Raw genomic sequence first — 14,116 nt, forward strand, 5'->3', positions numbered from 1 at the left:
TGCTTGAACCTGTGTACTAGCTCGTCGAAGAAACTGTCTGTCGACATTTATCAGATGAGCAGAAAACGAGAGTCCTGCACCGTGCTCGAGGGTATTATCTTCATAATGTGGCAGCTAGAATAAAGGGAATAATTAGTTACTGTGGTAAAATCAAACAGAACAAATATACATTAAAAGGACTTGATTACAAAATCTTGAGCTCTCCAAAGTAATCTTGAGCTCTATAGAAGTAATAAGATACAGAGTACTAATGAGAATGAAACAGGACTAGGAAGTACGGCGGAACGTTAAGTGGCAGGTCCTTGTAATTCCACTTTCCAGGTTACAATTCGAATTTAAAGCTGAACATCCAATACGACCAATCTTTTTTTCAAAGACATTCCTCGTATTGCGCTGACGTTAAGCTTTTTATTTGTTAAAGCTAAAATAAGACGGGTACGAATACTCGAAAGAAAATGCAACTGCTACATGTCATCTTCGACTATGAAAGCGGTTCAATACAAAGAATCACAAAAGGTTGAACTTTAGAGTTGAGACAAAGAAATCTGTACTATGAAATACAGGTATGCGAGCGCTATATGCCGACAAAGCTTTAAACGATACATTCATTGAACAGTACCATTACTTGCTTAGAGGGGTTGCAGACTTTTTGGAGTGCTAGGGTCCTGAGACGAACCGTCAAGAGAACGGTTTTGCAGAGTAGAATTAAAATTAGCATAAGAATAAATCATACACAACACATTGTGAAGTAGTTACATTATTCAAAGAAGCTTCCGAATGTTTAGCACTATGTCCTACTATGAGCCAGAGGGATAATGTAATCTTCCTTCACCCTGTTAGTAGCACTGTGTCTAAATGAAAGTAGGGAGTTTACTATGAACAATTTTATAATTAAGATACATTTACAAAGACATGACTGACACACTCATTAAATAAATTGGAGCCGTAAATTTCCAACTGAAGTTTCAAATTGTATAACATAATAGTAAAGGAGTGAACGAAAGCACAGACCAGATTACCCCATTTTTGTATACATATTCTGAAGCAAATGACATTAAAATAAATGAATATATTATTTACATTTTTATAATCATTGGCCAGTAACCTTTCATGTTCAACAGTGAAGTGGTAAATTGAGCTTCTTGACATTATTCGTTAATCTGCGTTTTGAAAAAGTGATATTATTGTTCCTTTAACTTCTCAATTCTAGAAACAAATCTTCTTCAATGCAATGCAGCAGATAGAGAGTTAGTTTTCGGAAAGTAAAAACAAAAACTGGTCACCAATTTGAACTGGTACCGTGTACAATCGTTACGTTCAAGTAGCTGTACTGATGCAATGTCAAATGTTTCGATTCGGATGCCCACTAACAATTAACATATGCAAAAAGCGGCTGTCCGTAACGAATAACGATAAATTCAAACTGCAAAGCTACTCACCATCTAACAAAAAATATTGTATTCTGTTATGCTTGAAATCGCTTTTAAAAGATCTGCGATCAGTTGTAAAAACTAGGGCATATCATATGACATATTTTAATGAACATGACGTATAACCTGTTGGATGACAGACTTTAAATTGATGTATGGCTACCAAGTTCAAATTAACGTAGCCTTCAAAACAAGATGCTGTGGACCAAAAATAGGCCGGTTACAAGTCCACTCGCAGAAAATTGGCCAGAATTAACCTATTCGTATAATTCGGCACCGAGTTCGATGCTGGAATATTATTTTACTATAACCAGGTATATATATTAATATATAACACAGTGTGTTACGGGCTTTTAGTAACCTCACGTACCAGGAGTGGAGGGTAAGCTCCTACGTAAACTGTTTCCGAGAGTAACGATTATTTTGAGAGGCGCAATGTGAAGACGGGTACGAAACGTAGCCGCTGAAACAAGCACAGAGACACAGAGATACAGAGACACAGAGATACAGAGACACAGAGACACAGAGACACAGAGATACAGAGACACAGAGACACAGAGACACAGAGACACAGAGACACAGAGACACAGAGACACAGAGACACAGAGACAAAGAGACACAGAGACACAGAGACACAGAGACACAAATACACAGAGATACAGAGACACAGAGATACAGAGACACAGAGACACAGGAGATTTGAAAACAGGTTCACGAGTTTGTGCTAAGATTTAAGAATAACAGAGAAGAGAAATAAGAGGTCTGATTTGTTATGGTATAATTTCTTTATATTGTACCCTTGTGTAACAGTACTTCATTATATTTATAGATTTTTATTTAAGCGGTTGCCCGCTGCCGGCCTAATTTTCCGTTTGAGGCCCCAGTCATGGCCCCAGGATGTTGTGTATCATTGCTACACTAATAATACCAGGGTCATTTAACAAACATTCGACGATTACCCTTGGAATCGTGGAGCACTCAGTGCCTGCTACTGGAGCAGAGGTACATTCGCTACACAGGCATTGTTTTTACTTGACACTCGGTACTATGTTCGAGAGCAAATGGCTTAATCTGTCTTCTAGTAACCGGGATAACAATGGATCTGCAGGGTTCACGACTAGAATCACAGAGGGTAATATCCAGGAGGATCTGGTTTAGCATAAATTGAGGAGACTTGTTGCATAAAAGAGGGGCGAGGGTTTAACCTTCAAAATTACAGTGGTATTAATGTCACATACGTTCCTGTAACACTAACAGGTTACCCCATCATTGTGATATAACATACCTAGGGGTCAATGCAACAAAACCTAAACGAGCACACGTAACCCCTCATAGTCATATAAAAAGGGATCGATTTAAAACAAAATAAAGGAATTAGGAAACACCATTCTGCGGTTACGTAGACGCTTTGTAAAGAGAATTGCTAGGTTTCTTATTACTTAATATACTCCGCCATCGAAACTCTTCTGCACATGTGACTGGTAATCAGTTTCAACAAGACGGATAACTGTAGAGCAAACAAAAGCTCTGGTCGAGTATCGACACATCTAAATTATAATGGTTAAGTCTACAGAGATACTCGCTATACGAGAGTACAGACTGCATGAAACTGTTTAAATAATTAGATACCCGGATAGATTCTCTTTATTGTAAGACCACTTTAATTGGAAGTTAGACGTACAGCGGGGAATGCCCACCAACAGACATGGTATAACCCAGATTTAGTCTCGACGGAAATCATATTTAAATTTCTCCGTAAACAGTAAATCTCGATAAATCGGGATTTCCATTCACACTAAACACTTGTTTGAGGGAAACAATTGAGGGAAACGAAAAAGTCTGGCAAATAAAGGTTGCCGGCAAATAAGGATTTTACTGTGGTCAGAGAAAGCGATAATGAAGAGAAAAAAAATAATAAGGATGGATATCATTTAATAATTCTAACTAAATTACGAGTCTTCTAAAACCAGATGTAAGAGCCATATTAAAAAAGAAAGACGTCCCTAATAGACATTAACCCACAACGATTGAACAGCTCTCTTGTATATCATTATTCCCTGGCTAGTGGGCTGTAGCACTAAGGAACAAGGATGTCCAACCGATTTGCAAAGTTGAAGACAAGTTTCCTACAAATTCCAAGGACCGTTAGCTAAAACGTCATAGCTTAGTTCTAGCGATTCAAGAAACCGGTTTGCGCTACAAGGGTCAATTATAGGTCGCACAGTACGATGCTAAAATACATGCAAATATAGCCTTTACCGGATGTGCCGATCTTATGGCACACATTACGACCATTTCCATAGATTATACTTAAACGTCAGGGCTAGTTATTGTGCAGAACTAAGATTGAGTTCATTTGAGGAGTATAACTTAGAATTGATTTTCCAGACTTCCATTTCTCGATTTTCCAGACATTATGTTATGGTTTGTGCAGTCGTAGTTCGTCATGATTATTATGTAGTAAGATTATGAGTAATGATATTGGATTAGAAAAAGAATTTGCAATTCAATATTCATGATTCACAAGCTGAAACTATTCCTACTATCGGTACGCAGTCTCCATCGAATACAGTCTCCGTCGAAATGTTGTAGAAATGCTTTCCATCGAGTTATACTTAACTGTCGATAAAAACTCTTGTACGCTAATTAATTATCACGTTTTACTTATATTACATGGATGTGCGCTCTTTGGAAGAAAACATGGCAAGCTTGGGTGAAAACCTCATTAATTCCATGTTCAACTTAACAGACTTCACAACCGACCTCATCGAAAGATTTCACCTCCTGAAACGGACTAGAGAGTAAGGGGGTTGGCAAATTGACTAACAACTCTGCTGTTTGGCAAGCTGCCTGTTAACTCTTCTCCCCTTTTCTAGAACATGAGAACATCTTCAGTCTGCCAGACTAGATAGAAAAATGTTTCTAAACTTTTTGATAAAAACGGACTGATCGTAACGAGAGATATGTCGAAACAGGGAATGATGGAATTGAAATTTCTAGTTAATCTCCTATTTATCAAAATAGGAGTAGAGGATGAAATAAACTTTTTACAATTATACCCGAGGTTTCATATCTCATCTCAAGGGACCAGTTGCAGTAGTTGCTATGACAACCACAGCTTATTTTCAACTCGAAAATATACGGATATGGGTTAAGCCTTAACCCATATCCGTATATATTCGAGTTGAAAAATCCTTAACTCAAGGATCCAAAGTATAAATTACCCTGGCAGTATATCAATAATTTGTAACAACTGTAATAATGGTAATCATTGTAATCATTGTAATCATTATAACTATTGTAATCATTGTAATCATACACATACATGCAACGCATTTTTACCGGACCGATTACTACCACGTAAACAAAGCAATATATCTTCAATCTTCATATCTAATCTCAATAAAATCAACTTACGTCAGAGCAAAACGTCGGCGCAGGGTATTTTGCCATGTCAATTTGGAACTGAAACAAAATCCGTGCAGTTTTCAGTTATATTAGTATAATATGTTCTGTAAAAAATTCCTGTTCTAAAAAGAATCTGAAACTATCGAAATTAATAGAAAAAACATATTTTTTTATATTTTTAAAAAGCTGTTTAACTGACATATTTACACCATTATACACATGTAACTTTCATAGGACATAAGATGTAGAAGAACAACGAATATTTCATCCGAACTGTGGTGTTTTACTGCCTATCCAATTTATTACATTAATAGAAATGCTGTTCAAATTTTTCAAATTATCATGAAAAATCTCACCTCTTCTTTTTTCAAAAATACCAGAGAAAGACGTTTCTTCCAGGATTTTTTATTTAGCTTCTTCTTTTTATTTAGCTTTGCCGCGACAACATGAGCATGCGCAAAGGCATGGATCTTTAGCTTTGCCGCCGGAGCGGGCGGACTGGACAGTTGCTGCTCACTCATTTATCAGACATTCTAAATATTATTGTCGGTTATTCAAATTAACTTTAGAAGTAGTGATACTTTTAGCTGGTATAACAAAAATGAGTTAGTTAACAAATCATTGAAATTTGAAAATGAAATTAGATTGAATATGACCAGTTATCTAAAAGACAACTGACACAAGGTTTAAGTTGAAGCATTTAAGTTGAAATTGAACATAACGTATACATGACATAGCGTGTATAAATTGGCTACAATAGAATTAACAACATATTTCTATTCGAATCATTAACATTAATTGTCAAATTGATTCCGAAAATATAAAGTTATCGGAAACTTCCCAATAAGTTTATGGTTTACATGATGACACAACTATCTTGGTCTTGCGAAGAAGTTGAACAATCTGAAGTCGCGTTTTTCAAACTAGGTCCAGCTATGTCCCCTTTACCAGCGTTTGATTTGTCTTTCTTTAACAGGGTTTTCCCTCTATCGATACAGGCCATCGCAAACAATTTAAACTCTCCGTAATCAAGCTGTTGATCACCACTCACGTCGAAATCATTGAAGATATCTCGAATCGCTTTAAGTCCTAAGTTGAAAAGGAGGCCAAATATTTCAAACTCCTCGACATCAATGGTGGCTGAGCCGTCCTTGTCCATCAGATCGAAGACAGTGCGGGAGTGGTGGTAGATAAACTTCTTTTCCTCGTGGTCCTGGATTGAAACTAGGATGCAAACCATCAGATAAAACTCATTGTACTCGATGGAGGACGAACCGTCAACATCCAACATATCAAACACACGGTATATCTCTTTTCGGTTTAAGTCTGTGGCTTTTTTCATGAAAACGTAAAACTGAACGTCGTTGAGGGCCCCTGTTCTGTGTATATCAAGGAGGCTGAAATATGTGTAAACAATGCAAGCATTTCTACCACTGAGCAGACTGTACTCACGATCAAGGTGCATAAAGTTTAGTATCTTTGACTTGACCTTCATCTAGAAATAATGAATCATCTTCAAGTACAAAGTATACAGTACTATAATATTCAATTTATTCATTTTCATTTTGTATGATAGTAACACTAACAGTACTACTAATTGACCATGACGATCAGATCACTGCGATGATTGAAATTTGAATTCGTATAAAATCAGAAAAATATTCAAAAATCTAATAGAGCACATACAAGTACAAACCGCGATCATTGCATAGTATCGGTCAATTCATGACATAACTTTATCTTAAACCAGGATTAGGCGTATTTTAACTGTGGCTCTGGTCATAATTCATATTTAGAAAACCGTAACCAATAATAATAAAACAATAACTAATGAACCGTAAGACTGTTTTTGAAAACAGACACTATAAATTAACCTGGTTAAATGTATCATTTACAACAATTAATTGAAATTTGAAAACCCAACTAGCAATGGGGAAGCGAGACACAAAAGCCCAAGTAAGCTGAGCTGCGAAATGAAAAGAATGTTGCACGTGAGTGGCGCAAAACTTGTATTGTATTGTGTCACGTACAAATTAAATGCACGTGAAATGATTTTGCAACGAGCGTAGAGCGTGAAGTGTGGAGCAAAGCTAGGAGCAAGCATTGGTATATACCGAATGGATTTTAGTAATTTTAATATTTATACTGGAATTAGTTCACAAATGAGTTATACTGTTACACATGATGGGTTTGTCCAAGGCAACTTTCGCTCATTAAATCGTTGAAAACCATCAAATTTAAAGGGCTAAATTAAATATTTGAGCCGCGCAATGGGACATGACAACTCACCGAGCAGATTTTACTCCGCAAACGTTTGGCTAAATAATGATTTGTACGCCACGCGCGCACTCATCTTGATACCATCTGTTCGGCTCTTGCTGTCGTGTCAGTTTCACAGAATAACTTGACACATTTTCTGCTACTAGACATTCCAGGTGCTGTCATTGCGTTCAGTTGACGGTCCAGTCATGCTGAACATAGCCTGCTTCATTTGTCCTTTCTTCTGAGCTAAACAACAGCATCCAAAACTGTAGACATCGTGCCCATATTTTGCAATACTTTACACATTTTCCCATTCTCATAATGTGCCATAACCTGACTTTCCATGGAGGCTGCCATGTATCACAAGTGGTGAATCATGCCAGTATCTTTAGTAAGTAACCTGCAGTCAACGATCACACTTCATTCATCGTTATTTACGTTGAAAATTTTGAAATAACTTGTTTTGTCCTTTTCCCCGCTTTCATATGTACATTGGAGTTATTTATAACCTGTTAAAGTAGCCCATTTAGTTGCTTGATTTCCCCCAACTAAATTGACTTTATCTAGCCATGGACACAGCTCCTAAGACTCTTCACAGAGGATGGGTTGTCAAACAGGTAACTAGCATAACAACTTGTTTCGTCAAATCCCTGATATTCTTTTAGTTTTCCATAAGTTTAACTAAGATTAGGTGTAAAATTGTATGAGACTTGGATCTATTTATATCGGTATAATCACAGGTCAACTCTGGAGACACAATAGTGTTGAAGGGGCGGCCAAGAGGCGGACCCCCTCCCGAGAGAAACGTCAGTCTGGCGTACATTAGCGCACCCAAACTCGGACGCAGACCCATCGGTAATGAAGAAGCTACTATTGATGAGGTGAGAATTGGAAAACTTTCATTCTGTTATTGTTTGTTAGTTTATAGAACCCGTCCCCAATCTCGTATCGGAAAATGACTTAACTCAGTTCTGAGTGTGAATACGGGTGGTACCTGCAAGAGTTATTTCATTCTGTTATTTACGGCAGACCAAGTTAAATTTCGCAGTTTGGCAGTCTAACATAGCCTACCAATTACCTACATTATTTTGTAATAGACTCACAACCTAAAACTAAATTCTCTGCTTTTCAGCCGTATGCTTGGGAAGCTCGGGAGTATCTGAGGAAACTGTTGGTTGGCAAGGAAGTAAGCTTCATGGTGGAGCATACCATTCCCATCAGCGGCAGAGAGTGTGCCCTTGTTTACATCGGTATGTATTTTAGTGTTTGTAGTAGCAGTTGACTGATTAGAACTGATTCTGACAAATTTATGTTGTAAGGTTGCTCAGTTTAGGAAGCATCCTGTAACACAGAAGAAGTTTAAGTTATGGTAGATTCTATTATTTTGTAAGTTACATTAAATTCCACTGAAATCTGTGGTATTTTTGTCTTGACGCATTGAATTCCAGGAACTGGAGAGAACTCAGAATGTGTCAATGAACTTATGGTTAAAGACGGCTGGGCTATCACTAGAAACAACAACAAACAAAACGAGTAATATTTCTTATTCCTATTTAGACTTTGAATATATTTCGAAAAGTACGATCTACTCATGCGCTTTAAATAACGTCCTATCCTCAGAAACCATGATTTAAGTTATGATAACTAACCCTAATTTACAGTTAACTGGTTATTTGGCCTCTCTTACCTAGACTTACCTAGATTAGAACTGGTCGCTAGTTGTCAATATTTACAGTTTACAATTAACTTTGTGCCCCGCCTACGCGTACGTACGTTAAGACATTTCTATGAGAAGAAAGATAACTTACGTTTTATAGCACAGGCTTTCTTTTTTTTTCGCTCTTTTGTCAAACTAGTAGGTACATTGATTAATTAATTAATTAATTCATCAGAGAGGTAGCAAAGTACTCGATGTGGATGATAGAAGCTCAGACCTCTGGGATCGGAGTTCACAACGAGGATGGTAAATCTGCCGCCATCAGGGATGTTAAATGGGTTATTGAGGACCCCAGGATGTTATTCGACGAGCTCAAGGGGAAACCACTCAAAGGTTTGTTTCTACAACTGATTATCATTGATTTGTAATTAAATTGTGTGGTTCTGCATACTTATATTGTGAGAGAAGTAATAACAAGTTGACATTAAGTTTAGAACAAATTCATGCAAACAGTTATCCAGCGGAAATTTAATTGACACCGAGTGTTACAGTGGTACACCATTTTAACTTCACGTACAAATGTATGGAATATAATATCTTGCTTCGTCGTAATTGGCGCATTTCCACTCAACGTTATACATCAGCATGGCAGGAACTACACAGATTGAACCGCACCAACAGGCAACAGAGTGTACTCATGTATACATAAACCCCTCGCCCGAACTGTAAATACAGCTCTCTTCCTCTTCCTTACAAAACTTGTTTTTAAACTTGTTTTTAGAGAGAGAAGAGTTAAAACTCTTCTCTCTCTAAATATGTATCTGTGCTATGCAAGATTGGGTTCTCATTCTCTACATGGCACAGTGTAACTTGAATACGTTTTACATGCGCGATAGTGACACCGTGGTAGCTGCAATAAAACAATAAGTGTAATTTTACTTTTTCAATGCCATAATATGCTTCAATAGCGACCACTACACCGCCACCGCATTAAACAGCTTTGTTTTGCACGGCTAATATTATACAGTAAATATACTGCGACTGTGACGTGGTATGTGTGTTAAAATGCGCTGCTGATCTGTCAGAACGTGCACACTGCCACGGTAGACTATCGTGTGTCACCTGGGCCGCATATTTCACATATTATGTATGAAATTTGCATATGTTACATGTAGATAATTGGGTAGGGTACACGTGTATTGTTCATACAGGAGGGCCCCTATAATGTTGGGTATGTTACCCTCTCCTCTCGTATTACACTGAAATTGTTATGATAAAGATAACACTCTGCCCGGTTATCTGAGAGAACGCTTCTTTGAAAGTTTAGCCCTCAAGCTTCCACGTGTCGAATAGATTCCACTCTGAATATAATAGACTGAGGCAACGCTGTTAGTACAAAGCCTCGTTAGAGGCTCAAATTACAGCTTATTGTTACTACTGGAACATAACGTATGTGTCGTGTACTTCTCTGAATATTTTTATGGGTACTTCATAGCTACATATTAACAAACTTTATTGGCGATTCTCTGAATATGAACAAGGTGGGGCAGTATCTGATTTCTAATTCCTCTAAAGTTTCATATAAATGAAAAACACGACCCAGTTTTAACAGCTGTTTATACAATATACATTGGGCCTCTTCTCACAGTTAGCGATATTACACAACACAAACATTGTACTTCCGTTAATGTTAAATTCCCTTTGTTACAAAAAGTACAAAGGACAGCTACACAATCTTATATAAACATAGTTTAGACAAACACAAATTTCTTTAGAGGACATCTTAAGGTTTGTAAAATAGATGAGCGTATCACAAATGAGAAGGTCTACTTTCTTTACAAGTTTCACGAAACTTCTTAGAGCCGCATATATAATCTAGAATAATATCATTCGTGGAAGAATACTACGAAATTTGATCATCTCTTACTTATGTTACTCTGAAAATGCTTGTTTATCGTAATATATATTACTGACTGACTGATATTGGTTTACAGCTGTTGTCGAGTCAGTAAGGGACGGAGGAACCCTGCGTCTGATGCTGGTACCCACCATGAACTACATCACCCTCATGTTGACTGGAATCAGATGTCCTTCTTTTAAACCTGATGGTGGTTCTGAGGACCATGCTGACGAGGTGAGATTAACATTTTTACATTTAGAAATTAAGAAACTGCTTTTTTATATTAGCGACAAGAGAAACGCCATTGTTGGAGACGTGAGGAGAGTGAGGACTCCTCAAACTACATTAAATTATTTCCTTCTGTAACGTCCTCAATAAATGTAATAGATTTGTAGTGTTGTAATTAGTTTAAAACTACAACATAATTTCTGAAGCAGGAATGATTTTACTTTTTCCTAAGAACAGATTTCTCCCGATAGTTAGGCTAAAGTACTTTTGATTTTGCGGCCTACATGGAGTGGTTGTGTGATCATTAGTTTTATTATTTGGACCACATGGAGCCAAGATTTGTCGTTATCTTGATAAAATTTAAAACTGCATCATGAATACTGAATATGTTACAAGATGATTGATGATTATTCGTTAACTCCAAATATAATTTACATCAGCGAGACTGTGCTCTTACTATTTAGATGTTTCCCAATCTTCCCATACAAATAAAAAGGATGACTACAGGTTAAACCATATTAGTGCAAATTTTATTGAACATTTTCGGCTCTCGCTTTGGGTAATGGTTAACAGGTTACAGGCTAACAGAACTGAATGGTAGCAAGATAACGTTATAAAACAGTTCACTTCTGGCTTGTTAGTAGGAACTGAAATTGGATTTGCGTCTAACACACCCCCTATAGCATCCCAGTTGAGCAGTGAGTTAGTGATATTGAGATGGTTTAACTTGTAGTTTATCTGGGAACAGAGCGATAACAAAGCCGACAAAACTTTATCATGCTTCCATAGTGGTGATCGAGCTCAGTTTGAGGTTGTTAACTCGCTGTTTTCATCCTGAATAAATCAACGTTGTAAGCTTGCTTTGACACGGTTGCAACACATTACACACCGTCCTTAGGGTTGTTTAATGGAAAGAGTCTCACAAGTGGTTCTTACTTACAAGTGGTAAAACTTAAATGAATAGAATGATATTTATATTCGATATTTTCTATTGATAATCAAAATATAGGATGCCAGCCTTTGATGACTGTAGTTATAGAAAATTTTGATCGTCAAGAAGTAAAGGTGTAAGGTTTGTCCTGTGAAATATAGAGCCCAAATTCAGATTTGACCATATTGAGAGCTTACGCCTTACAGCTGTGCATCATTCACAAGATAGTTGTAGCTACTGAGCTGCGAGATTGCGAAATAGTCATCATCAGCAGTGGTTCACTGATTGCGTAACATTTGTACATTATGTAGACCCACCAGATATTCTTGCCGCTGTGCATATTTTACTAATCCCACAGGAAGGCCAAGAGTTGTTGTTTGAGAGCTCTCTGGGTTTTAATTGACCTCGAGCTATAGGTTATTGGGCTTGGGTCCCCGAATTTAAAGCACCTGTCACCTTGTGGTTGCTAATGTACAGTGTATATGGGCGGGGTATGCAGGAATGCTCTTTAGTTCTGTTGGAATGCTAGAACAACTTAACTGAAGCAAAGTAAATGCGATTTAAATTTGTAACTATTTTAAGAATTTGTATTAATGCTTTTCATACAAAGTTACAACAAAGTCTTCATGTTATAGTTTACCTCTTATTGATGTTGCATGTTAAAGAAGTATCTCAATTTTCCTAAATTTCAGGCACGATACGCTGTTGAAACTCGATTACTTAACAAAGACATCGAGATTTTACTGGAAGGTAACAATGTTATTACAATATGTTAAATTTATTATCGTTGGCAATTTCATTCAGAATCCTTCTATACTTGTCCATAGCGACTATCAAATAGATTTGGTAGATACGGCACGTGTACTAGTCCATCTTAAGACGAGACTTTTTAATCGAAAATCTTTCCCAACAGTACATACAGGATTAGACAATCGAATTAAAATATAGTTTTATGTCAATTCTGTTAAAAGTATTGTTAATATCTTAAATGGGATTCCAAAACACAAAAACGTGTTGTTAATATCTTAAATGGGATTCCAAAACACAAAAACGTGCAAAAACTGCAACCACATGGCCCTGTAAAAATATTTGTGTTATAAACAATCACTTAAAACTGATTTATGACAACAAACCATTGCAGGTACATCTGGAGGTATGGGTAACGCCAGGAATCAGAACTTTGTCGGAAGTGTTGTCACACCAGTAAGTTCCCATTTCCGTCCTATCAAATTAGTGCCACAGAGCAACAACAGTCACAAAGTAGCGCCCTGTAGGTGTGGTAGACGTCGCGCGCGAATCGTTCCTCGTAAGTAACAGACCTTACAGTCAGCCAAAGTCGTGACGAAAATTTCGCGCGCGTAATGCCTTAAGATTCTGAATTATCATACATGACGTACATTCTCCAGCATGGATAGTATTGCTATCAGCCATGTACGGCGTACACTTTTATACCATGCTTCTTTCAGGGAAACATTTCTTTGTTCCTGCTTAAGGAGGGTCTTGCCAAATGTGTGGATTGGAGCATGAAACTACTCACAGCTGATCCAGAGTCATATCGTGCTGCAACTAAACAAGCTAAGGCGGATAAGAAAAGACTGTGGAAGAACTATGAAGGTACACAATTTGTGCAGATTTCCAATTTCTGAAGTTTTACTCAGTACTGTGTAGGTCGAGTAAATAATTTCGTTGTGTCATGATTTACTGAACTTATTTATCCATGTGTAATGTGTTTGTTATTTTCAGGACCTGTATGCACTGTGCCGAAAGATCAGAAAGAATTCTCTGGTAGAGTAACTGAGATTGTGAATGGTGAAGTATTAGTGATCAAGGTAGGAAGTGTCTACAAAAGAGTGACAATGTCGTCCATCAGACAACCTCGTCCAGCTGAAGGCACTGACGCTGGTCCCCCGAGCAGGGCTCTCTACGAAGTACCATATCTTTTTGAAGCTAGAGAATTTCTCAGAAAACGACTGGTAGGAAAGAAAGTGAATGCCACAGTTGATTACGTGAGGCCAGCTGCTAATGGGTATCCTGAGCGAGTGTGTGCTTCTATCTTCCTTGGTAATCAGAACATTCAAGAAGCAACCGTTAGCAAAGGTCTTGCTACAGTTGCGTGGCACAAACAAGACGACGATGAGAGAGCTGCTAACTACGATGCTCTTTTACTTGCACAAGAAAAGGCTAAGAAGGTATTAGATTGTCGATATAATTTTGTATTGAAATTTTCTTCTGACCATCAAATTTTTTCCGATTTGAATCTACAGACATTTTTCTTCAGATCTTTCAACCTATAATTTTTA

The 14,116-nt window shown here is 37.4% G+C and overlaps 3 protein-coding genes across 3 annotated transcripts in view; 1 reads left to right on the plus strand and 2 right to left on the minus strand.

Moving 5' to 3' along the window:
• Nucleotides 1-5,336, minus strand: part of LOC134814628 (anoctamin-7-like) — a 42,519-nt gene extending 37,183 nt beyond the window's left edge. The window contains exons 1-2 of the mRNA XM_063822772.1: nt 5,195-5,336; nt 4,848-4,895 (exon numbers count right to left, since the gene is read on the minus strand). Coding sequence (XP_063678842.1) covers nt 4,848-4,883 — 36 coding nt within the window. The 5' untranslated portion in view covers nt 4,884-4,895; nt 5,195-5,336. The remainder of the gene's footprint in view (nt 1-4,847; nt 4,896-5,194) is intronic.
• The window catches only part of LOC134814629 (staphylococcal nuclease domain-containing protein 1-like), an 81,159-nt gene that overhangs the window by 63,522 nt on the left and 3,521 nt on the right, over nt 1-14,116 (plus strand). Inside the window, exons 2-11 of the mRNA XM_063822773.1 lie at nt 7,666-7,717; nt 7,841-7,981; nt 8,233-8,350; nt 8,549-8,633; nt 8,993-9,150; nt 10,752-10,891; nt 12,509-12,566; nt 12,958-13,019; nt 13,283-13,430; nt 13,560-14,005. Of these exons, the coding sequence (XP_063678843.1) occupies nt 7,670-7,717; nt 7,841-7,981; nt 8,233-8,350; nt 8,549-8,633; nt 8,993-9,150; nt 10,752-10,891; nt 12,509-12,566; nt 12,958-13,019; nt 13,283-13,430; nt 13,560-14,005 (1,404 nt within the window). The 5' untranslated portion in view covers nt 7,666-7,669. The remainder of the gene's footprint in view (nt 1-7,665; nt 7,718-7,840; nt 7,982-8,232; nt 8,351-8,548; nt 8,634-8,992; nt 9,151-10,751; nt 10,892-12,508; nt 12,567-12,957; nt 13,020-13,282; nt 13,431-13,559; nt 14,006-14,116) is intronic.
• On the minus strand, nt 5,524-6,413 carry LOC134815698 (EF-hand calcium-binding domain-containing protein 9-like). The gene has a single exon (XM_063824277.1). The coding sequence runs from the start codon at nt 6,331-6,333 to the stop codon at nt 5,695-5,697; it is 639 nt and encodes a 212-aa protein (XP_063680347.1). The 5' UTR covers nt 6,334-6,413; the 3' UTR covers nt 5,524-5,694.

Source organism: Bolinopsis microptera, chromosome 5 (assembly GCF_026151205.1).
Source record: "Bolinopsis microptera isolate Bmic1 chromosome 5, MBARI_Bmic_1.0, whole genome shotgun sequence".
Classification (NCBI taxonomy): domain Eukaryota; kingdom Metazoa; phylum Ctenophora; class Tentaculata; order Lobata; family Bolinopsidae; genus Bolinopsis; species Bolinopsis microptera.